Source organism: Erinaceus europaeus, chromosome 10 (assembly GCF_950295315.1).
Source record: "Erinaceus europaeus chromosome 10, mEriEur2.1, whole genome shotgun sequence".
Taxonomy (NCBI): domain Eukaryota; kingdom Metazoa; phylum Chordata; class Mammalia; order Eulipotyphla; family Erinaceidae; genus Erinaceus; species Erinaceus europaeus.
The window spans coordinates 53,279,650-53,303,919 of record NC_080171.1 but is presented as its reverse complement, the minus strand read 5'-3'; the positions used below and the strand labels follow the sequence as shown (position 1 = coordinate 53,303,919).

The 24,270-nt window shown below is 39.2% G+C and overlaps 1 protein-coding gene across 4 annotated transcripts in view; it reads right to left on the bottom strand.

Moving 5' to 3' along the window:
• Nucleotides 1-24,270, bottom strand: part of ADAMTSL1 (ADAMTS like 1) — a 1,221,418-nt gene that overhangs the window by 175,220 nt on the left and 1,021,928 nt on the right. For all 4 annotated transcript variants that reach the window (XM_060199610.1, XM_060199611.1, XM_007535759.3 and 1 more), the window contains one exon: nucleotides 8,544-8,754. In XM_060199610.1, coding sequence (XP_060055593.1) covers nucleotides 8,544-8,754 — 211 coding nt within the window. The remainder of the gene's footprint in view (nucleotides 1-8,543; nucleotides 8,755-24,270) is intronic.

Here is a 24,270-nt window from a genome sequence, read left to right as displayed (position 1 = left end):
AGTTTGATCTCTACTTGCTTATATTTATTATTGCTTCTAAAGGTAGGATCAAGTGTTCACTTCCTTATGAAATACAGTACTAAAACTGAGATACACATCCTAATGAATTTTTTTCCTGGGATACAATTCTTTAAAATAAGTGTGGTCACCAATTTATGAGGATTTGTACTTTATTCATTGGATTATAACACAACTGATGACTAAAATGATTCTTTCTGCCAGAATTCAGCCCTCTAATCCAGACCAAAATTATTCTTTTCTGTATGCTTAAACCTAGAAAATGAAAAACTTAATTCCCAAGCATTTATAGTTATCATTAAAACTCTCTTTTCCCTCTTAATATTACCAAATAAAGACTCTTCTCTCATATACCTTTTTACATAGCTAAACTCAAGGCATTTTGAATTGTAACCCTGATTAAAAAGGAAGGTTTATAGGTTTATAAGAAAGTGGTCACATAAGCATAGCTTTAAGCAAGGGGGAATACGGGTCTGTGGTGATCGCTTCAGTCTCTGCACAGATGTGTGCAATATGTGTGTAAAGTTGTGTACCCACAATCCTGAATATAAAACATATGCAATAGAAAGAACTATAAATTATGCTTCAGAGTGGACTCTAATTCATCTCATTTTAACCCTTCTAGTGCTTCTTTTTTGTCTCTCAAAATCACTTTTAAAATTATTACTTTTAAAATGTTTTAATATTTATTTATTAGATAGGGACAGAAACTGACTGAGAAGGGAAGGGGGAGAAAGAGAGGGAGAGAGACAGAGAGAGGCACCTGCAGTTCTGCTTCACCACTCGTGAAGCTCTCCCCCTGCAGGTGGGGACCAGGGGCTTGAACCTGGGTCCTGTGCACTGTAATGTGTGTGCTTAACCAGGTGCACCACCTCCATTTAAAAATTATTTTTAAATGTCTTATTTAATTACTGACTAGAGGCAAAGAGAAATCAAGAGTAAGGAGGATGTAGAGACGGAAAGAGAGACATGTGTAGACCCACTTCATCACTAATGAAGCTTTCCCTCTGCAGATGAGAACTGCAGTCTTGACCCTGGATCCTTGTGCATTGTAACATGTGTGCTCTACCAGTCCTGCCATCACCTGGTCCTCTTAAATTTACTTTGCATAATAAAATAGAGTAAAGAAAGACCAATGATGCATATAACACTTGTAGATACTAAAGGGAATGATAGGCATATTTTGAGTTTCAAGTACCTTGCATTAAGACTAGCATACAACATAACTGAATAGTGGGCTAAATAACTTAATATAGCTCTGTCCTGACCTCTGGAATCAGTGAATATGTTATCATACATGGTAGAAGGGACTTATGCAGATGTTATTAAGTATCTTGAGATGGGGGATTATTTGGACTGCCCAGATGGGTTAGATATAGTCACAGTCCCACAAAAGGGAGGCCCAAGAATCAGAGTGACTGAGAGAGAGGATGGATGGAGGCTGGAATGAAGTGCTCTGAAGGTGGAAGAAGATGCATGAGCCTAGGAAACAGGTGCCTCCTAGTAGTTGGAAGAAGGAAGGAATCAAATCCTGCCCTTGAATCTCCAAAAGAAAGACAGGGCTGCCCATACTTTGATTTCAGCCAAATGAAAATGACTGCAGGAAGTTAGGTGAGGATTAAATAAGTTAAATATTGTGTTAATAACTATATTTTATGCAAAACTGTACTTAAATAAAAGTGAAGTATATGTAGCAACTACCCTATTAAAAAGATAACGACATATGAAGTTTAGAAGACCAAAAAAGGTCAGTGTAGTAAGTGTTGGATAAATGGACAGGCAGACTCACCGTATACCTCTGTAGTGTCACTCCCTGCTTTACACATTCACACTGGGTACTCTGAAGTTGTACTGAGAATTGATGGTCTGAGAAGTCACAGGAAATTGTCTTGGTACGGTGTTGTGTGGCTATTAAATGAGCAGCACTTGTTGGTATGCTTCTAAATTCTGCTTACAAGACCTTCTGTTTTGATCATCACATTAGGTTGGCTTGTATTACTTACACGTGGTCTATTTACATAATCACTGTTTTACCTGGGTCCCACCCTGCCTGCAGGGTATTGGTTTAATCCCCACTGGTTAGATGAAAGCTTTCTATGTTCTGTTCGCCCACTTTTTTTTTGCTCCGCCCCCTCCTAGTCATTTCCTTTCCACCCTTGCCACTTCCGGTGAAGAGATGCATAAAAGGCGATGTATCTGATTAATAAACGAGATACTGCTTCCCAGCTCAGCCATAAGTCCCTGGTCCTCTGTCTGCCACCTGTGAAGCCAGCCCAGCCCGACAAGCACTGACCATGAATACTATGCGGCTTCCATGGCTGTAGGGTTGGGGAATGGGGGGGAGCAGTGAAGTGGGGGTTTGGAAGAAGAGTTAGGATAGTTGCCTGATGTTGATAGGCAGAGACTAAAGGAACTGCCTGAGGGCAGGAAGAAATGTGGGCAGATTAGAATGGACAAACAGGAACAGGAATCATGACTGGAGATGGGAGGTGGTACATGTGCAGAGACATCTGCTCCATTTTGTTGGTACAATGGAGAGTTGCTGACAAAAATTCTAGCAGAAGAATGTCAGGCTCAAGATACCTCAGGCTGATTTATGAGAAATATGTCATTAGTTTCTGAGAGATAGATCATTAGTTCTCAATCACCAGTGATAGGATCTCTTGTGAGATATATTTATCTCCACAACACTGACTGATGATGATGCATGTATTATTTAATAAACTTGAGAAGGTTTGGGAGAGACATTCACTAAGTATTTTCAATCCAAAGCCAACCTATTAAAATTTATTTGGTAGTAATAATTATTGAAGCCCTCACACACAAAGAAATAAAACCAAGGGATATAATACTGGGTAAGATGTAGGACTGAAATAAAGATGGTTATCTAAAAAAAAAAAAAAATCCCAGCTAGAATTGGATTTCTTACCAATCATTTCTGAAACAAAATTTGAACAGAAATAGACTCCAGGGGGTTGGGTGGTAGCTCAGTGGGTTAAACAAACATGAGTGAAGCACAAGGACCGGTTTAAAGATCCCGGTTTGAGCCCCCTGCTCCCCACCTGCAGGGGGGGTCACTTGACAGGTGGTGAAGCAGCTCTGCGGGTGTCTATCTTTCTCTCCCCTCTCTGTTTCCCCCCCCTCCATTTCTCTCTGTCCTATCCAACAACAATGACATCAATAACAACAATAATAATAACCACAACAACGATAAAAAAAAAGGGGAAAAAATAGCTTGCAAGAGCAGTGGATTCCTGGTGCAGGCACTAAGCTCCAGCAATAACACTGGAGGCAAAAATAAAAAAAAAAAAAGGAAATAGACTCCAGGCTAGTCTCTTGAAGTCCTGAAGACAGTTTACATATTGGCTACTTGCCATTCATCAGGTAAATGCTCTACAAATGACAATAGTGGTTGTATATCATAGTTGGCAAATGTCAGTTCATGTAATTTATGATTTTGTTTCTTTCCAGGAAGAAAAGCATACATATGAAGTCAGTGGTAGTATCCCTGTGTTCAAACAGTGTGTTTAGGGGGGTGTGGGGAGGGAGATTCTCCCCTCAAACAGCTCAGTTGCCATCTGATTGTCATCTGTCTTCATTTAAATAAAGTGTTTGATACCCATATCCTTTGCCTCACATGAAAAATGACTAAAAATTGGGTGTTGGAAGATTAGAAACTTCATTACTCTCCTCTAGTGGATCTGAGCAACTCATCGAAAGATAACTGTGAGTTATTGGCCAGGAGGTTCACTTGTTGGTGACAGAACACTAACTAGGCAAGTGGTAGGCAGCAGCTGCTGCCTTAACCAAGTGGTGTCCTAAAGCAACAGACAGTTGGCTTGGAGACATTTAACGTAGTCCAGACAGCATCTACAATGACTTCCTTGATTTTAAGAAGCAGTCAGTAGTCACTAATATCACTTAACGAATCCTAGCTGAAGAAGTGAGATTCAAGGAAATAATTTAAAAATAGTTGATTGTTTCTTCTGAGTTTAGAGGGATTTTCACAAGTGTCTGAGGTTTCTTGAAATAAATTTGATGCACCAAATTCTTTTTCTTTTAATTTTTTAAAAATATTTACTTGTTTATTTCCTTCTAGTTGCCCTTGTTTTCATTGTTGTTGGATAGGACAGAGAGAAATGGAGAGAGGAGAGGAAGACAGAGGGGGAGAGAAAGATACACACCTGCTGACCTGCTTCACTGCCTGTGAAGCGACTTTCCTACAGTTGGGGATCCGGGGGCTTGAACCAGGATCCTTACGCTGGTCCTTGTGCTTTGCTTCACGTGTACTTAACCTGCACTACCGCCTGACTCCCGACGCACCAAATTCTTAACAGTGCTTTGCTCTGGAGGACAGAATAGTCAATGACTGGCCCTCCCTCCACCCTTTCTCCATTCTTTCCTTCTTTCGAAACTCCACTAGGATTATTGCCAACATTTGATCCCTGCACAACTGCATGACTTTCAGAAGCTTAAAAAAAAAATATATATATATATATATATATAGGGTGAGAGATGGGGGTGGGGGGCACTGGAAGAGAAGGAGAAACACTGTAGCACTGCTGCACTTTTTAAGAGGCCCCCTCCCCACCTCTCCCATGTGGTAGCCAGGTCCTAGAAACTTGGTCTTCACACATGGTAACTTGTGTGTTCTACTAGGTAAGCTACCAGCTATCCCCCTGCTTTCACTTTCTATGTGCTTTAGCTCTTCTTATGTTTGATTATTTCTCACAGTCATTAGATTGGGTATAAAAGAAGATATGTCTTAAAGGTCCTCAAAAGATGTAGTCAATGGTTCACTGCATGAATTTCAAAGAGTGTTTACTATTAATTTCCTGTTCAGGAAAGAAGGCTAAAATTTGATGCACCCAAAATGCTTCTCCTTAATGGAAGGAAATTAAAAAAAAACATATACAGCAAATTCTGCTTTAATAGGTGCAAGGTAGACAGAAAGTGGAAGACTAGACTGATTGCAAATCCAATGCTTTATATTAGGTCACTGGGTGTGGTGGTAGTGGTGGCAATAGACCAAACAAAGCCATGTTTCTGGATGTGCTCTAAAAACTGAAACAACATATACGTAACTTTGTTAGGAAGTGAACCACCTGGAATGGAATTGGAGAATACTATGAAAGGAAAGGTCTCACCCGAGTAATGAGGGTGAAGGGTTAACATTTCATGCCTGACATCTTTGGACACAGTCCAAAGTGAAACACCAAGCCCTTTACTTAACATACATGCTGCAGGGTAATGGCAGTGACAATAACTTGGGTCCACCTGCATATCAGATTTCAGGCTCAGGGGAAAAAAAAAAAAACTAGTATAGCCACAGGCCCTTTGGAATATAACTAGAATATGCCTACTAGCTATCTACAAGATGGAGTACCCCCCAACTCTTCATCTGCACTATTCCAGCCTTTTTAGGTCCATGATTGGTCAACAATTTGTTTGGCTTTGTATGTTAACTCTCTTTTCAAGCACTAGGTTCCAGATGCTAGCATGATGCCGACCAGACTTCCCTGGGCAGACAACCCTACCAATATGTCCTGGAGCTATGCTTCCCCAGTATCCAACTCTACTAGGGAAAGAGAGAGGCAGGCTGGGAGTATAGATTGATTTGTCGAAGCCCATGTTCAGCGGGAAGCAATTACAGAAGCCAGACCTTCCACCTTCTGCATCCCACAATGACCTTGGGTTCATACTCCCAGAGGGTTAGGGAATGGGAAGGCTATCAGGGGAGGGGATGGGATACAGAGTTCTGGTGGTAGGCATTGTGTAGAGTTGTACCCCTCTTATCCTATGGTTTTGTCAGTGTTTCCTTTTTATAAATAAAAGAAAAAGGTTGAAAAAAAAGACTAGAACATTCTTTTGACTTCAGCAAACCATCTCGAAACTTTACATCAGGCTCAACCTGATGCTGTTGACTGGCTACGGAAGAAGGGCAAACGCTAGAAGAAGAAGCAAACCATCACACAGTGGCATGGATTTTCCATAGATATATGAAAATATAAGTCAATGTTTTCAGATAGCCTGTTGCTCACACATGACTACGTGATTCTCTGAATATTTTACTAAACCACTGCAGCTAGATGGGCAAGGAGAAAGAAGTCACAGTCTGCTGACTATGGCAAGCATGGGGGATATGGGGAAATGCTTGCCCCTATCTCAGCACAAAGACATGGGTATGTAAACTGTTAGGTTCTCTCTTCTCAGTCAGATGGCAACCTAGTTTATCTTTGTAACTGGAACATGCTTGAGATTTAAAAAATAATGTTCAGTGAAACTAGGATGTATGTCCTGTCTCCCTTCAGTTTACAAACTGTGGTCTTTGATTTTATGCTAACGCTACATGTGTTTCTCTCTCTGTGTCTCTCTCTCTTGTTATGGCTACCAGGATTAGCTAGGACTTGGTGCTGACACTATGAATCCACTACTATGGGCAGCCAGTTTTTCCTTCCCCCCCTTTTTTATTTTATTTGATATGAGAGAGATAACTTGAGAGGGGAGAGGGAGATAGAGAGTGAGAAAGACAGACACCTACAGGTGGGGAGCCAGAGGGCTTGAACTCAGGTCCTTGCACATGGCTATGTGTGCGCTTAACTAAGTGTGTCACCTAGCCTCCTGCATGTGGTCTCCTAAAGATTAGGAAGTTGCAAATAGGATACAAGCAAAATAATTTAAAATCCTTCTGATATTTTATACAGGCATGTGAAAAAGATTATTTAATGAAAGTTTTATTAACATATATCAAGTTTTGATGTGAAATTACAAGTAGTTGGAACTTTATTGTTATAATGCATGTTTTAGAGTGATGATGATCAGCAAACTTTGTCTATAAAGAGACAGAGTGGGGCAAGCAAGATAGTTCACCTAGGAAGGTTTCTATTTCATCTCATGCATTCTAAGTTTCAGCATAGGCTCCACGGCACTGCCAGGAGTTTCTATGCTATAGTTTCTTTTTCTCTCTCCCTCTGACTTTCTGTCCCTGAATTTCTCTTTCTAGCTGAAAAAGTCAGCCTGGAGTAGTGAAGCCCTAGTCATCACAACAGAAAAGACAGAGTGAAAATTTTAGAGTTAGCCTTTGTAGTGTAGAATAGCTATAAACAATACTAAAAATAGTGAATCTGGTTTTGTCCAATAAAACTTGATTTATAATAACTGATTGCAAGCTGAATTTGGTTGTGAACTGCAGTTTGCCAATGCCTAATCTGAAACAACAGTTCCAGTTGTGAAATTCATAAATCCAGGAGCATTTAAGAAAGTCCAGAACTGACTCTAGATTTTTAACATTTTATTGTGCTCTGTATCAATATGTATTTGTATAATTGCCACCAAGATTATTGCTGAGGCTCAGGGTCTGCATGATGAATCTAATACTTCTGGAAGCTGGATTTCTTTTTTCCTTTTCAAAAAAATAGAAACAGAGCAAAATTGTTGTGGAAGGGGGTGAGAGGGGGAAAAGAAACACTTGCAGCACTGCTTTACCACTCACGAAATTTCCCCTCTGCAGGGGTGACAGGGTTTGTTATCCTACGCATGGTAACGTGTGCTCTACTAGGCGTGCCACTGCTTGGCCCCAATTATGTCTCCTTTTTTTAAACGAAGAAAAATCATTACCTAATGCCATTACCTTTTAAAAATTTAAACAGCAGAAAAATAGAATGGGCACAAATTTAGAATATATTTAGCTGTATGAACAAATCCATCACATTGTTGTTGTTTTTTTTTTCTTTTTTCTTAATTTGGGGAATACTTTTCTGTGTTTATGCTCGGGTTAACAAGTGAGTCATTTGAGATAATTTTGAAGGTTACTGAGTATGTCACAGTAGAAAAAAATGCACTATAACTAAAGTTTTTGGATTTATATAAGGTGAGAGAAAGAATGACGGACCTTAATATTCTTTTTTTTAAAGACTTTTTTAAAATATATTTATTATTTATTTATTTATTTATTCCCTTTTGTTGCCCTTGTTGTTTTTTTATTGTTGTAGTTATTATTGTTGTTGTCGTTGTTGGATAGGACAGAGAGAAATGGAGAGAGGAGGGGAAGACAGAGAGGGGGAGAGAAAGATAGACACCTGCAGACCTGCTTCACCGCCTGTGAAGCGACCCCCCTGCAGGTGGGGAGCCGGGGTTCGAACCGGGATCCTTATGCCAGTCCTTGTGCTTTGCGCCACCTGCGCTTAACCCGCTGCACTACAGCCCGACTCCTGACCTTAATATTCTTTTAATTTACTATTATTATTACCGCCAGAGCACTGCTCTTCTCTGCTCTGCTTATGGCAGTGTGGAGGACTGAATCTGGGGTCTTGGATTCTTAAGCATGGTATTTCGTGCTATTTCCCCCACCCCTTTAATATTCTTACTCTGGTCCTTGCGCTTTGCACCACTGTGCACTTAACCTGCTGCACTACTGTCTGACTCCCTAATATTCTTTTAATGATATGAAACTACCTGGAGAGAGCACCTCTCTAGAATCACTACTGCAAACATAAATTCCAATACTGAGTACTTCCAGAACTCACCGGCTGCCACTGTGCAGGGTACCAGGCTGGGGGACAGTTGAAGCGGTTACAGGCTTGCACTGTGCCAGGCTTGGGTTGGCGACATAACTCATCAGCCAGGATTACGGTTTCATTCAACTCTCTGGAGAGCAGATGGGAGCAGAAGACATCTCTGGTCTGCAGACCAACCCCACAGGTGAGACTGCATGGACTCCACTTGCCAATTTCCCACCTGGGAAGATATCAGAGCGGAAAAGGACACCTTGAGCACCTGTGCAGAGAACATTTCCCTTGGTGTCAAGTGTTGCTAATGGAGTATGGACACCTGCCCAGGAATATGGGAAGTTTTAGCAAAAGACTGGCTAGAAATGATATCCCAAACCCTCCTTTCTGTACTTTCATGCTATAGAATTCATTTAGACTAGAGGACAAAGAAGGTGATAAAATGGGGTATCCCATTTTTACAAAACCACCAAAGATGGTCATAACCATATTAATTTTGATAGACTGTATAAACTGTATCAAATTAAGAAGGTCTGCTAGATAAGATACAGATTGAGCACAGAGGTTTGGGGTAACACATACTAAATAATGAATGGATTTAGAAAAGGTCTGTTCATCTCAGATTGGGGTTCTGGTAAACCACATTCTGAACAAAACTGAAAACAATTGATGCTTGTTTTTCCTTTGGTTTCAAAAATGAAAGATTGTTGGCTTCAAATTCCTTTAAATTTCCACCACAGAACAGAAACATCTCTGCCTTATGTACAAATATCATCACTGGCTGGGGCTGGAGAATGTAATAAAAGTTAAGGTTGCTAAATAGATCAGTCTTCTCTGGGAGAATTAAGTGGGGAGAACAGTTCATTATCTGGAAGTAGAAGTTAAATAAACACAGAGGAGTTGAGTGCGTGAACTTGCTATTCCAAATGGCCAAGTTTGGAGACGTGCATTCATAGTGATCTAAGGGCCTATATATAAAAATAAAATCCCTGGGAGTCGGGAGGTAGCAGTGGGTTAAGCGCAGGTGGCGCAAAGCGCAAGGACCGACGTAAGGATCCAGGTTCCAGCCCCCGGCTCCCCACCTGCAGGGGAGTTGCTTCACAGGCGGTGAAGCAGGTCTGCAGGTGTCTATCTTTCTCTTCCCCCTCTGTCTTCCCCTCCTCTCTCCATTTCTCTCTGTCCTATCTAATAACAACCACATCAATAACAACAATAATAATAACTACAACAACAATAAAAAAGACAACAAGGGCAACAAAAGGGAAAATAAATAAATAATTTTTTTTAAATCTTAAAAAATAAATAAATAAAATAAAATCCCTCTGTTTTTCCCTGTTGATGCAGCTTCCAAAATGGCAAGGATAAGGATGAAGCTCAGTTGCATGGGATCTGAGTCAGAAGTGTTCTTTAATGCTGTTTTTTTTTTTTTTTTTTTACAAAGTTCTGTTTACAATGTGAAGTACAGAAATGATACCAACAGGAGTTAGCCAAGAAAAGCATGATAAGTAGATCCTTCAGTAACAGGGCCTACGCAGTTTTTGTAGCCAGCTCTGAAAATTGGCTTTAAAATATTTGGCCTTTGTGTTTTTTGCCAGACTAAAACTGGCTATGTATACTCTCAGTCTCTTCCTGCTACTCTGATATGTAATAGCCTTACTAATCTCTATTTCACTGCCTTTCTGTTACTGTGTTTCAATAATTTCTGCAGCAATTACTGTGCCTTTTCAGTTCAAGAACTCTGGTTTTCTAGTTCTGTCTTTACTCAGCCTATTTTTCTTGATTTAGCATACTTTTGTCTTTGCCCCTTAAAACTTCTTCTATTTTTATATATCTGCATTTGATTCATATTTATATAATTCTTTTGTAGCATTAAAAAATTTCTTAGTTATTTAATATTGATTTACAAAATTATAAGATAACAGGGGTATAATCCCACACCTTTCCCATCACCAGAGTTCTGTGTCCCCATTTTCTCCATTGGAAACTGCATTAGTTCACCAATGATCACAGATATGGGTTGACTATTATTTCTATAACTACCTATCTATATGCATCTATTAGCCCATTTTTAAAATATGATCCTATCTTCTCCTTTCTAAGTTGCACCTACAATTTCTGAGCATCTTTCCTCACCAGCCCCCCCCCCCCCATTTTCTCTCTTCAGACCCTGATGGAATTGAAGTTCAGAGCCCTCTGGTTATCTTCTCCTATCATTACTCCCCCCCTCTGGGGCTATGAATCACAATTTTTTATCTGTTTCCAGGATTCTGCAATTGCTTCTCTGCTGGACATGGATGTTGGCAGGTCGATATACACCCCCATCCTATTTTTATCTTTCCCTAATGTTATATAAAATTCTTTAATTATATCCATACTTTTTCCAGTCACTGACATTTTTTCTTAATTGTATTATAATTGTTTTTACCTGTCAAGAGCCATACTAGAGCATATGCCTTTTGAAGGCTAGGTTAGTATCAGAGTCGTTTTTTTTTTAAAAACCACTCACAGGGTTCATTTCTTTATAGTTCCTTTTTGATAGCTACTGTGCATGGTTAATAATTTCCTAGTAAATGAAAAAAATGGAAGACATCTGTCATGACTGTAGGCACTTTACAAAATATATCATTTTAATTACCCCCCAAACATAAAACAGATTTTCTTGATTACCCATTTTACAGCTGAAAAAAATCCAAATACTTGTCCAAATATCCATAATTAGTAAGTATTTAATTTGGGACTCAAATTTGGGGTGTCTGGCTCCCAGGTCCTTGTATTTTCTATATAAGGGTTTCTCCAGGAAAGAAATCTTGACAACTATTTTATAAATACTCGTAAAATCTAAATAAAGTGAGAATGATTACCTGATGGTAGGTGATAACTAGAGAAGTTCACAGGGGAAGGGTTCTGGGATGATATCTGAATCCGGGTCTATGCTGTCAAAAAATTTACTAAGCCACAAATGTAGGATTCTAAATGAAATACTAACATTTTGTGAGTATGAAATGAAATACAATGAGGGGGTGGGATACAGAGTTCTGGTGGTGGGAATTGTGTAGAGTTGTGCCCCTCTTATCCTATGGTTTTTGTCAGTGTTTCCTTTTTGTAAATAAAAATTTTAAAAAATCACCATGACAAACATAAAAAACAACAACAACCATGCTTAAAGCTGATGACTATTCTAGGTAGGTCTCATAATGATGCTGCCTACACAGTGGCTGTGCACCTGTGGATTAGCTGCTAGACTAGCCAACTGCCTCAACTATGTCATCCACACATCTTCCCACTCCCAATTTCAAAAATTCCTAGAGCTCTTCCAGTGCAGTATAAATTCTTTATGATCATAAAAGTGCACCTGCATTGAGTGAGTGGTTTTTTTTTTTTTCACATAGGGTGAATATTTACACATTTTGCTGTGGTAATAACACCCTCTTGGATTATGGTGTGTGTGGTGTGAGGTGTGTGTGTGTGTGTGTGTGTGTGTGTGTTTTGCTAGAACCTACTAGGGATGTTATAGAAATTATGCTTTAGTAGTTCTAACATGTTTATAATAAAAACATATGAATTCCAAAATGCAGCCGCCCCAATGACTTTGGCTAGATGATCATGACCTTGTTTAGGGATAGTGGTAGCCACTGTCACTAAGACTTCTCAAAATATTTGGCATTTATTTGGTAGAGACAGAAATTTGGGGGGAAGAAGAAGAGGGGGTAAGAAACACCAGCAGCCCTATTTCCCTACCTGTGTAAGGTCTCACTGTAGGAGGGGGTCAGTGGTTTGAACCTGGGTCCTTGTGCTCTACTTATGTGCTCTCTACTAGGTGCACCACCTCTTGATTCTGTCAGTATGACTTCTTTTTAACATGTAGGCTTCAAATATTTATCTTCATGATCAGATCTTGGTCAAAATGTTTGTTTCCCTAGCGTTATCTTTCTATATTGCTTTCTTTCCTCTGAGTCTTTCTTTCCCACATTCCTGTCCTTTTCATCAAAACCTCCTTGCAGAGAAAGTTCTGTGAGCTGACCACAGCAGATCCTTTGGAACATCCGACTGGGCCATGCCCAGCTCCTGAGCAAGAGTTCCTAACCAAAGGCAGGCAGGAAACACAGGGTTACCTCCCAGCCCCAGGGCTGGAGCCAGTCTTCCTGTCCTCTGCCCAGTATCAGATGCACCTGGGTTGGCCTGTCTTTTTATTTGGATTTTAGCTTTATTTTCCCAATCCCCATTTTGTTTCCTTGATGTTGCTGGACTTCTTCCCGGAGATCAGCTAGTTATACTGTGGTTCTACCCCTTTGCCTGGATCTGACCAGCTCCCAAGTTTTGGCAAAGCAGAGAACCTCAGCCATAAACGGTAATGTGATAGCAATCCAACTGACACCATATATTATCATCAGTAACAATAGCAATTCTAACATTTATAATGCTTACAGCAAGCCAGATATTTCACTAGTTGTTTGAAATGTATCACTTCTGCTAATCCTCTCCTGTGGATTAATTAGAGGGAGTAAGAGTGAGATTATTTTTTACGTGAGGTAGACACAAATATCTGCATTTTTGACAAAATGGAGTGGAATGCTGGAGAAGTTAAATAATCAGTCCTGACCTAGAATGCTTACTGCCTGGTCTCATCTAGATGTCAAAGCCACTAGCATCACCTTCAGATCTGCCATGATGGGATATATGTATGCTTAGAAAGGGGTTGGTCCCTATTACAAAGGTCAGTACTGTGGATTTAAAAGCCACGTTTTTTTTTTTCTCTTAGGGTATAATAGCAAAGATTATAGCCTGACTCAGGAGTAAGCTCAGCCAAGATGCTGGATTCATATATGAACTCACTATGTGAATCAACTGTTAGAGGAGGAGGAGGAAGAAGAAGAGGAGGAGAAACTGTAAATTTCCCATTTTACAGGGCTCTGAGAGATTGAGTGTCTTGTCCAAAGTCATACAGCTAGTTAATAAGAGAATCAAGCTTCAAACCCAGGAGGCCTGGTTCCTACATGCTTACTTACTGTATTATATTATCTTTTAGGGTGAGGATGCTGAGTACAGCAATACAGACTAAATCTGAGGTAAAATTTTAGGATCTCTGGCACTTAGAATATCAGAAAATGACAAATGATAAAATGACAGAGCTATTCCCAAACAACAGAAATCAAGACAGTGAGGTTACCCAGGGTCATGAAGATGTTTGCAATTGTTGTTTCTGTAAAGCAACAGTGGTACTTTGGCAGCCAAAGGGGCGAGGGCAGATTGTGGTCCTTCAAGGACATGTTTCTTTTTTGTAAAAGTGGCCATCAAAAATAATTTAGGCAATCAAGGACCCACAGTAGTTGGCACTTCTTAGCAGTTAGTGCTGGAATTAGTTATACAAAAGAAGGATTTTTTTTTTTTTCTTTGCACAAGGGTGCATTGTGTGAGTCACCAAGGTTTTTCTCCTCCACTCTTTGACTAAAGGTAATGGCCTTTGTTGCCTCTGCAACTCAGTATTTGTTTCTTAGTTAAATGATTTCTATGGCAGACTCTTCCCACAAGAGCTTTACACCCCAAAGAAACAGTATTTTAAATATTGCCTTCTTCTTCTTCTTCTTCTTCTCCTTCTTCTTTTTTTTTTTTGGTGCAAAGTAAGGCTTGTTTTTTATTCAAAAAATTTAAATGCTGTTTTTGCTGAGTGGCAAAGCAACATAGATGGTTTGGGGAATTTGTTCCAAGCACTCTGAGCTTGTGGCATTTCGGTCCAGCTGTATTATCCTATGATCTTTCTTTCTTTCTCTCATTCATTCATTCATTCATTCATTCATTCTCTTTTTCTTTCTCTCTTTCTTTCTCTCTTCCTTTCTTTCTTTGAGTGCCCCATAGACACTTGATTCTTTGAGGTCAGGAGGTAGACAGAAATACAGAAATTAGATACCATGAAGGATGACCAGAACTGGATAGCCTAAGGTCAGGTAAAGAGAATTCTCTCTCCTCTTGTCCCACTTTAAAGATTTTTGATGATTATTAGTGACTCCTAGTTTGTCTCCACATTTCCCAAATTCCAATCTATCCATAGCCCAGAGCTTCCAAAATGTCACTCTAAAATGTGAACCTGATTATTCCCTCTGATTAGTAATCTCCGCTGGCACTGGCTGCCTGTAATGTGTTTCACAGTGGCACTGGGCACTTTGATGGAGGTAGGGTGGGGTATAGCAAATTGTAAACACATTTGTGTGATGTGAGACTTAACACTCCTTCAATTTTATAATACTGAAAACTGATGGTACATGAACTGAGAAGAAGTCTCAGTATACCTCAGACCATCCCTTTCCATACTCAGCTTTGTGCCCCTCCTCTCTAGCTGACAAATGAATTCTAACCTGTCAGATTAGATCCACAACATTCTCCCTTTTCTCTGAATACCTCCCTGACTTCCACAGGCAGCCTTTTCCTCTACAGTTCACTGCTCTGTTTTCTTCAGTGACATTCTTCATTTCCCTCAGGCTTACTTTGCTTATACTACTGTTGTCTGTCTGCCTGTCTGCCTGCCTCTCTAGCTGACAAGCTCCACAAGCAGGGCCCCTACATTTTCACCTTAATATCTCCAGCACCTGCTACAGATGTTCAGTGTGGCACAGAGGAGACTGTAGAAGAACATGGCTCTAGAATTTAAATTACCTGCAAATGAATCATACTCTGTCAATCTAAACCTTGTACAAGTTGAAAAAGTTATCATTTTCCTTGTTAACTAAAATGGAAATAAAAGCAATACCTGTTATGCAGAGTTGTTATGAGATTTAAGTTGAACAGCTATGTAATTGACTTAGTAGGGTGCTTGGCAAGATTAAGGTCTATAAACATTAATTAATACCAACTGTTATTACTGGGTCCTCAGTAAATATTTGTTGAATGCATGAGTGATTACTTTGAGGAGGGCATGAATTCCTCCTGGAGTGAGTCAGCAAGAGTAGCCAGAGGTTATAGAAACACAGGAGAAAGGATATTTGTGACATGCCCATCATGTAAACATTCTATGCTAAGCAGTGAGAAAGATACCAAAAAGTAGGATATGTGCTCACCGCCCTAAGCATGCTTTCAGCTTAAGGTAAGGAAAACAAATACCTAGCAGACATAGCAAACAATGCTAGCTAAAAGCAATGAGGTCTTTGCTAAACTAGCTGGCTAAATCATGAGTGCTGCAAAATTTCAGAAGATAGGCAGTGAAATACTCAGGACCAGTTACATTAATACTAATTATTACAGTTTACAAAGATTTTGCTAGCTTGATGGAGTCCCTTAACTCTGAGGTAAATAAACTGAGGCTTAGAGATGGCTCTAAAATTAGGATGTAAGCCTAGGTTACTCCTAAGTTATTAAGGACAGAGGAGTAATTTTTTTTTTTTTTGCATAAGGGTTATTGCTGGAGTGATGACCACAAAATGATGACTTTATCCTCTCCCTTTCTTTTCTTTCCCTTTCTTTTTTTCTTCCTCCTCCTCTCCTTCTCACTCCTCTTCTCCTCCTTCTAATAGAATGTAAGAGAGAGATGGAGAGGGGAGAGAGACAGATAGAAACAGAGAGAGAAAGAGAGGAGAAATACTTGTAGCACTGGTGCTCCACTGCTCACTTGTGAAGCTTCCCCTTTGAAAGTGAGGGACAGGAACTTGAACAGGGATTTTTGCACATTTACTCCTCAGAGGAGTAAATCTTGAAGTATACAGAGAAAACAGGATTAGAAAAGTAGGGGCCAGGCTGTGATGCACCTGGTAGTGCACATAGAACACAAATGTCACCATGCACAAAGACGGGGTTTCAAGTCTCCAGTCTCACTTGCAGGGGTGAAATTTCACAACTAGTTAAGCAGGGTGCCTCTCAATCTCTTAATCTCTCAATCTCTGTTTCTACCAGAAAAATTAAGAAAGTTCACTGTGAATCGTGAATTTATTTTGCAGGTACCAAGCCCCAGTTATATCCCTGGCTGTAATAAAAAATAATTAGAAAAGCAGTTACAAATTATACCACTGAAATCTTATAATTTTGTAAAACACTGTCAAATCATTAATAAGAAGAAAAACAAGAGGCTAGGTTATGGTGTACTTAGTTAAGCACACACTGAGCCCCTGCTCCCCACCACAATTTGTGCCTATCTTTCTCTTTCCCACCCCACTCCCCACAATTTCTCTCTGTCCTGTCAAATAAAATAGAAAGAAAAAATGGCCACCAGGAGTGGTGGATTTGTAGTGCAGGTACTGAGCCCCAGTGACTCCCCTAAGTGGCAAGAAAGAAAGAAAGGAAGGAAGGAAGGAAGGAAGGAAGGAAGGAAGGAAGAAAGAAAGAGAGAAAATAAACCAAAAGTAGTTATATTCAGGTAAAGCAGATGGAGCTGCTACCTTTCCCATACAATGAATGACTGCATTAAATATTTTTTTCATAGTGATCATGAAAAAAAAGAAAAAAGGTCAAAGAAGATGTTCATATTAGAGAGTAAAAATCTGCTTAAAGGCTAAAAACTTAACCAAAACAGTACCATAAGAGCTAGGGATGTCCAATACACTCTATGCTACACCTGAGGAAGATGGTCCTGATATTGGGGCAGCTTGGAATGTTCCAATTTATGACCGCAGAATGTGAGCACAGATCTACAGGGATACAGAAGTCACATAGGCTCCTAAGCTGAATATGGGCCCCAGGTCACATCAAATTGATGGGGTTTACAGTCAACAATATTTATACACCTTTCCCATATTTGGGAGCTACTCTCTTCCCTGATGCAGCTTTCTGGTCCTTCTGCCCGGCATGACATCACCTCCCCAGACAATAATTAGTATCCACCTTCATATCAGATTTCAGGCTCAGGTAAAAACAAAACAAAAAAACACTAGTATAACCACAGGCCCTTTGGAATATAACTAGAATATGCCTACTAGCTATCTACAAAATGGAGGGCCTCCCAACTCTTCATCTGCACTATTCCAGCCTTTAGGTCTATGAGTGGTCAACAATTTGTTTGGCTTTGTATGTTAACTCTCTTGTCAACCACCAGATTTCAGATGCTAGCGTGATGCCTACCAGACTTCCCTGGGCAGACAACCCCACCAATGTGTCCTGGAGCTCTGCTTCCCCAGAGCCCTTCCCCAGTGGGAAAGAGAAAGACAGGTTGGGAGTATGGATCGAACTGGCAATTCCCATGTTCAGTGGGGAAGCAACTACAGAAGCCAGACCTTCCACCTTCTGCATCCCACAATGACCTTGGGTCCATACTCCCAGAGGGTTAAAGAATAGGAAAGCTATCAGGGGAGGGGAGGGGATACAAAGTTCTGGTGGTGGGAATGTGCGAAGTTGTACCCCTCTTATCCTATGGTTTAGTCCAGGTTTCCTTTTTATAAATAAAAAATTAAATTAAAAAAAGAGCTAGGGATGTCTATAAAAGAACAACTTGCATGGTTCTGGAAATGGGAGAAAAAGTCATGCTTCCATTGGAAATATTCCTGCCAAATATTAATTTGCATCACTGAACAGTGACTACTCGAACCAGGCCAATCTGTCTCATCTTCTAAACAATTATTTTAAAAAATATCAAGGTTGTTCTCATTGTAGATGATTGTTGTCAAGTCTTTGCTTTATATATATGTAAATATATAACAATATATAAATATATATATAGTTTTGTCAATGTTTCCTTTTTATAAATAAAAAATAAAATTAAAAAAGGAAAAAAGAAAGAGTGAGAAAGAGGGAGGGAAGGAGAGAAAGGGAAGAAAAGAGGGGAGAAAGGGAAGGAGGGAGGGGAAGATTGATTTCATTTTCACTTATAATCAACACATGCCTTAACAGCTGAGGGATGAATGTACACAACATGTTCTGTTCCTGTCGGTCTGTCCCAAGGGGTAAAGTCCTGTTGAAAAATAAAGGGCACATAGCACAGGGTGACATGGTTCTTCCAACAAATGCTCTATCCAGTTTATTCAGACCCTACATTCAGTTTTAACCTGGTCTGGCAGAAGAAAACAAAAGATAGAACTACTTCCCCCAGTAAGACACCCCCATCTCAGCTTTTAGATTTTGATAGGTGAGGATCATGGAGACCAAGCAGCTTGTTATTGAGGAAGGAGGTGATTAATTGCTTCGGTGTCAGGACACACACACCATACAGAAACACATACACATCTGCAGGCAGCACCTGCTCTCTCCAGATGAGCAGTGTTTTTCTCCATACAGATGTTCTAGTCACAGAACACAGACAAAGCAGTCTAAGCATTCTCAAGCCCCAAAGGATATTTACTTGAGGAGTAAGAACGAAACCTTTCACAAATATTTTCATATTTGACCACAAAAAAAAAAAAAAGACCAAAATTGTTTTTCAAGTCAGACTCAAAGATCTCATCAAGAATACATGTTTTCCTCTTTTATGTTTTGCTATCTCAAGCTGAGTGAAGGGATTATTATTGGGCCAACGTCTGGATAAACTTGAACTCTCATACTAGGATTTATATTGGCTTATTAAATCTCTCATTGGTCTTTGATTATCCATGAAAGCCATATACTGGTAGGATTTTTTTCCTTGGGACAGGATTTTTAAATACATTTGAATCTAAAGAGTACTAATGAGTTGCTCCAAATCCCAGGGTTATGTTTATCAAGTAGGAACTATATGAATAAGATGTCAAAATATGAGACTGATTCAGAACATTAGTTCCTAACAGACCAAAAGTTGGAATTAGCTCTCACTTGTGTTTTATATCCTTGGTAAAGTCACCTACTTTGAATATCAATTTCATTATCTGTAAAACTGGACAACAACCACTGTAACACAGGCATATTTTGGTGATATTAAAGGTCAGTTTCAGATCACTTCAATTAAATGAAATTGACACTCAAGGGAGACACATGAGTATTTTTTTGTTTCCCAGTTCATATCAAAGTTCTGTTTATACTATACTGTTGCCTGTTAAGTGTGCATTATGCTAAGACAGCATTATGTCTAGGAAAACAATGTAAATGTTTTAATTGCTACACAAAGACATGAAGTGAGCAAATACTGTTGGAAAAATGATGCCAACAGACTTGCTTCATGTAGAGTTGTCACAACTCTTCAATTTGTGAAAATTCAAGACATATGAAGTGCACTTACTGTAACAGTTAAGTGAAACCTGTTATAGGTTCTGACAATTACTGGCCTGTTTGTTATATTCTAGGTACCACTGTAAGGACTTGAAGACATCATGTGAAGTGAGATAATCCTAGGGACTGGGTGGTGGTGTACTTGGGTGAGTGAAACTTGAGTTCAAGTCCACAGTTCCCAATTTCAGGGGGAAAGCTTTGTGGGTGGTGAAGCAGTACTGCAAGTGTCTCCCCTTTTGTCTTTGTCTCTTTATTATTCCTTTTCCCTTTCAATTTCTATCTCTATCTAATAAAATAAATAAATAAATACAAATTAGGGGAAAAAAACAAGCTAAGCCAAAAAAAAGGACAAATACTGAATGATTTTTTTCTTAAGGTGGGACTTAAGAAATAAAGACAGAGCGGGAAAATATAAAACAGAACTTGGGAGTATGGACCGACCAGTCAACGCCCATATTCAGCAGGGAAGCAATTACAGAAGCCAGACCTTCTACCTTCTGCAACCCTCAACAACCCTGGGTCCATGCTCCCAGAGGGCTAGAGAATGGGAAAGCTATCATGGAAGGGGGTGGGTTATGGAGATTGGGTGGTGGGAATTGTGTGGAGTTGTACCCCTCCTACCTTATGGTTTTGTTAATTAATCCTTTCTTAAATAAAATAAAATAAAATAATAAAATAAAAATAAAAAAATAAAAATAAAACGGAACTTGGACTAGGCATCCTGTATTGCACCAAAGCAGCGGACTCTGGGAAGGAAGGGGGTGGAGAGTGTGTAGAGAACTTTGGGGTCCTATTGTATGATGATGTAAAAGGTCCTAACTTTTGGTGAAAGTGTTCTGCAGAGCACTTTCACAGAATGATAAGAAATCACACCTGTGCGTCAAGAACTGCATTGTAAACCATTAGCCTTCCAATAAAAATGATAAAGAAAGAGCTCTGCATATACTAACTCACTTTATTCTCATGGAAATTTAAGATGCTGGTGCTATTATTGTGTTGTTTTTATATGTAGCTTAGTTAAGGTGATGTAACCAAAGTCACACAGTCAATAAGAGATTCAGGGTGATCTACTTTTACAGTTCTTAATTTTGCTCTCACCTTCTAGACTCTAAACTGCATGAGTGTCTGGAGAATTGATAGCATCTGTCATCATCATCATCATCATTGTTTTGAAAAATTATATTTGTTGGATAGAAGCAGAGAGAAATTGAAAGGGCATGGGAAGACAGAGTGGGAGACAGACACCTGCAAGCACTGTTTCACAGCTTACAACATTGCACCCCTGCTGCAGGTGGGGACCAGGGATTTGAAGCTAGGTCCTTAAGCATGGTAAAGTGTATTATGCTAAACTGGGTGCACCATCGCCAGTCCTTGTCCACATTGTTGTTAATATATATTTATTATTCATAAAACTGGTCATTAGAAGGAATGAGTATTCAGGTCCTCTCCTCTCCTCTGGAGGAAGGTCTATTTGTGGAAATTTGGACCTTGAGAGCTTGTTTGGAGGTGCTAGCAGGGGAGCGCAGATACTTTCTTGAGGGAAGACCAGTCTGTCTCTGTTTGGAGAAGGCAGTCCTCTTAGGCCAACCAACCAAGCAGCTTCAGGAGTGACGCACATGGAGCCGTGAGGGAGGAAGGGGACACCTGCCTAGCCAGCCAGATCAGCCGAATCAACCCTGGCGATCAATAGGGTGACAGATGTCGCAGCCAGATCACCCTCACATCCTATTTGTGGATATTTGGAATTACTGCAATTATTATACCCCAATTAAAGAAATTATTTTGCTATTACACTTCATTTGTTTTGTTCCATATTCATAATAAATTTTAGTTCCAAGCAGCCCAATAGTTTTCAGGTTCCAAAGGACTTTGTATCTGTTCTCTGATCTGTAGAGCATATTATCCATTTTCCCCTATTAGGAAAGTAGAAACAGTAGGGCAAGCAGTAATTAAATCCTGGAAAAGAATGTCTGAATTCATCTTTTTTTTTTTTTGCTTAATAGAGAACGTTTTTATTACATGCCTCATGGAACTGGAATTAAATTACAATTTTTGACTATCATTCATTTATTGTAAATTACTAGGCATTCTCATACTCTATGAATGCAGCTTTTTCATTCTTTCTCTTTACCCTCAACTCTTCCCTCTCAAATAGTAAGGAACTGCTTTTCTTCATCTTCTTCCACTTTTGTTTTTTAGATAGAGATAAAGAGTCAGAGGAACAAAAGTCAAAGAGAAGGAATCCTTTTCGTACTGATGGAACTGCATACCATTGCAAAAGATAAACGATTTTTACCGAAGACAACTTTTTAATTTTAGTTGTACATAAAATACTCAAGTGAAAACTTTTTTCAGCTGGCATGAAAGTTGTTTCTTTTTTTGAAAAAAAAGTATATTTAAAAAGTATATATATATTAAACTATTTTATTTGCCATAAAAAAAGAGAAATTGAAATGGGGAAGGGGGAGAGAGAGAGAAATGGAGAAGGAGGGAGAGACAGAAAGAGAGAGAGAGAGAGACAGTACTACTTCATCACTTGTGAAACTTTCCTCTTGCAGGTGAGGACCAGAGGCTTGAATTTTGGATCCTTGTGCATAGTAATATATATACTCAACCAGGTATGACACCACATGGCCTAAAAAATTCTTATCCTGGTGAAAAAGCACATTATATCTACTACTGACTATCCGGATCCCCTATTCGGTAATTACATTTTATCTCTTGGGGAATTTAGTCTTAGATAAATAGGCACTTGTATAACTTCACAGAACCCCTACAAGGAAGATACTATTTCATTAAAATTTTACCAATAAGGAAGTAAGAAAGTTGGAAGGATAAAGTGACTTACTTTAGGGTCAATACGTGGTAAATCCAGAATTTGAACTCAAGTCTGATTCTAGATCTTGCATTTTTGACTCATTATATAACTTTCTTGAGTCTACCTGTTTATGATAAACAATGAGCTTAAATTGGGAAGCATTATCTTTCTTTCTGGTTTTTAGTACGAGTTCTGCTAGCCATGGATACTTTGGTAAATCACTTAATACCTTTGACCTTTCTCCTCTCACAGATAAAATGAAGGAATTCTACAATGTTAGTCACTGATGGTGACACATTTGTTATTTTTTATTTTTTAGATTTTAAATGAATCTGAAAGTCTGCAAGTTAGGTTCTTTGCTATCGTCCTGCTTTTTAGAGGATGAAGGCACCATCTTATATCTTTTAATATTAACAATATTAATTGTGCTAGTAGGACCAATTAGGAAGTCCTAAGAATTTAGGGTCTGTCAAGTTTTTTTCATGTGATCATTTTCCCTCAACCACCAGAAGTGAAAAGCATTCAATTTCTAGCAAGCAACTGCTTGGCAAAATTGTTGCCCACAACAAACATGGCTTCCTACCATTATGGACTCAAAAGAAATTCTTGACCCACCAGCATTATCTACTACTGTTGTGAGCATGGGGACTAGGACTAGAAATCCACCCCATGCTTCACTTTTCAAGTTGCCTTTTTAGTTAGTAAGTTCTTTGTGAACAAATAAGCACATCTGATGCTCAGAAAAGTCATCTACATCACTGATGTATCCACTGAGTTGGAGCTCCAAAAATTTGATACATAGCAAACAAACAATTATGGAAATGGAGTAAATGTTAAGGTAAACTTAGAGTTTACTTATTCTCAGAAAAGACAAACGGAAGGAAATTTTATATATTTGAAGATGAAATGGTATGGTAAGATAACATAACTCAGTATGTAAGACTTAAATTAACCACACTATCTTTCTATACGTCCAGAGAAAGGAGTACTATCTATGGGTCCATGATGCAGACCGAGATAGACAGAAGACCATAACAAAAGCATGTTCAGTGACAAGTAGTCCATCTCTTGCCAACCTTGTTTTGCAGACCTAGCCTCCTAGAGCAATTAAGCATGTGAAGGTGAGCTGGAATATAGCACTTTTCATTTCTAGGGATAGTCAATCTTATCCACATGTGGTTTCACTTCACTCTACCATGGGTCAGTTTTATCGTCAACCTCCATTAAAAGAAAGAGAAAGTGTAAGACAGTGCCCATTTTCACATAAGGTGTTTCTAGGTGTGCCTGGGATGTGTCTGTAGAAGGATTATGAAAGTACCTAACAGATAACATATAATAAAGAGAAGATCAATGGAAGCTTTCCTAAACCTCAAACTGTCATCTGCTGTCTCCCCTCAGGTATGAACAGCCTACCATTAGTGCCAAAAAAAGAAAAAATAAATAACACTATGAAGTCAAACTTGACAGTGGGACACATCTCATGAAGGAGATCTGGATCTGCTATTGGTTTCTCCCCCATATAAGAATTCTGGTATCATTTTTCTCCACAAAAAAGAGCATTGATAAATGGTATCTGTCTAGTTGTGGTCAATTTTACATCAATAAATACCTTGCTTATAACAGTTTCCTTCTGCAATGTTCCATAGCTTGATGAAACTAAAAGTGTACCTAGACTTTACAATGTTTTATTTTCCTAGCTTGAAGCTTTTTTCAATTATATTGCTATGTAATCGGCATATAGTATTGTAGAATTTTAAAGAATGTAGCATAATGATCACACACACACATACACACACACACACACACACACACACACACACACACACACACACACAC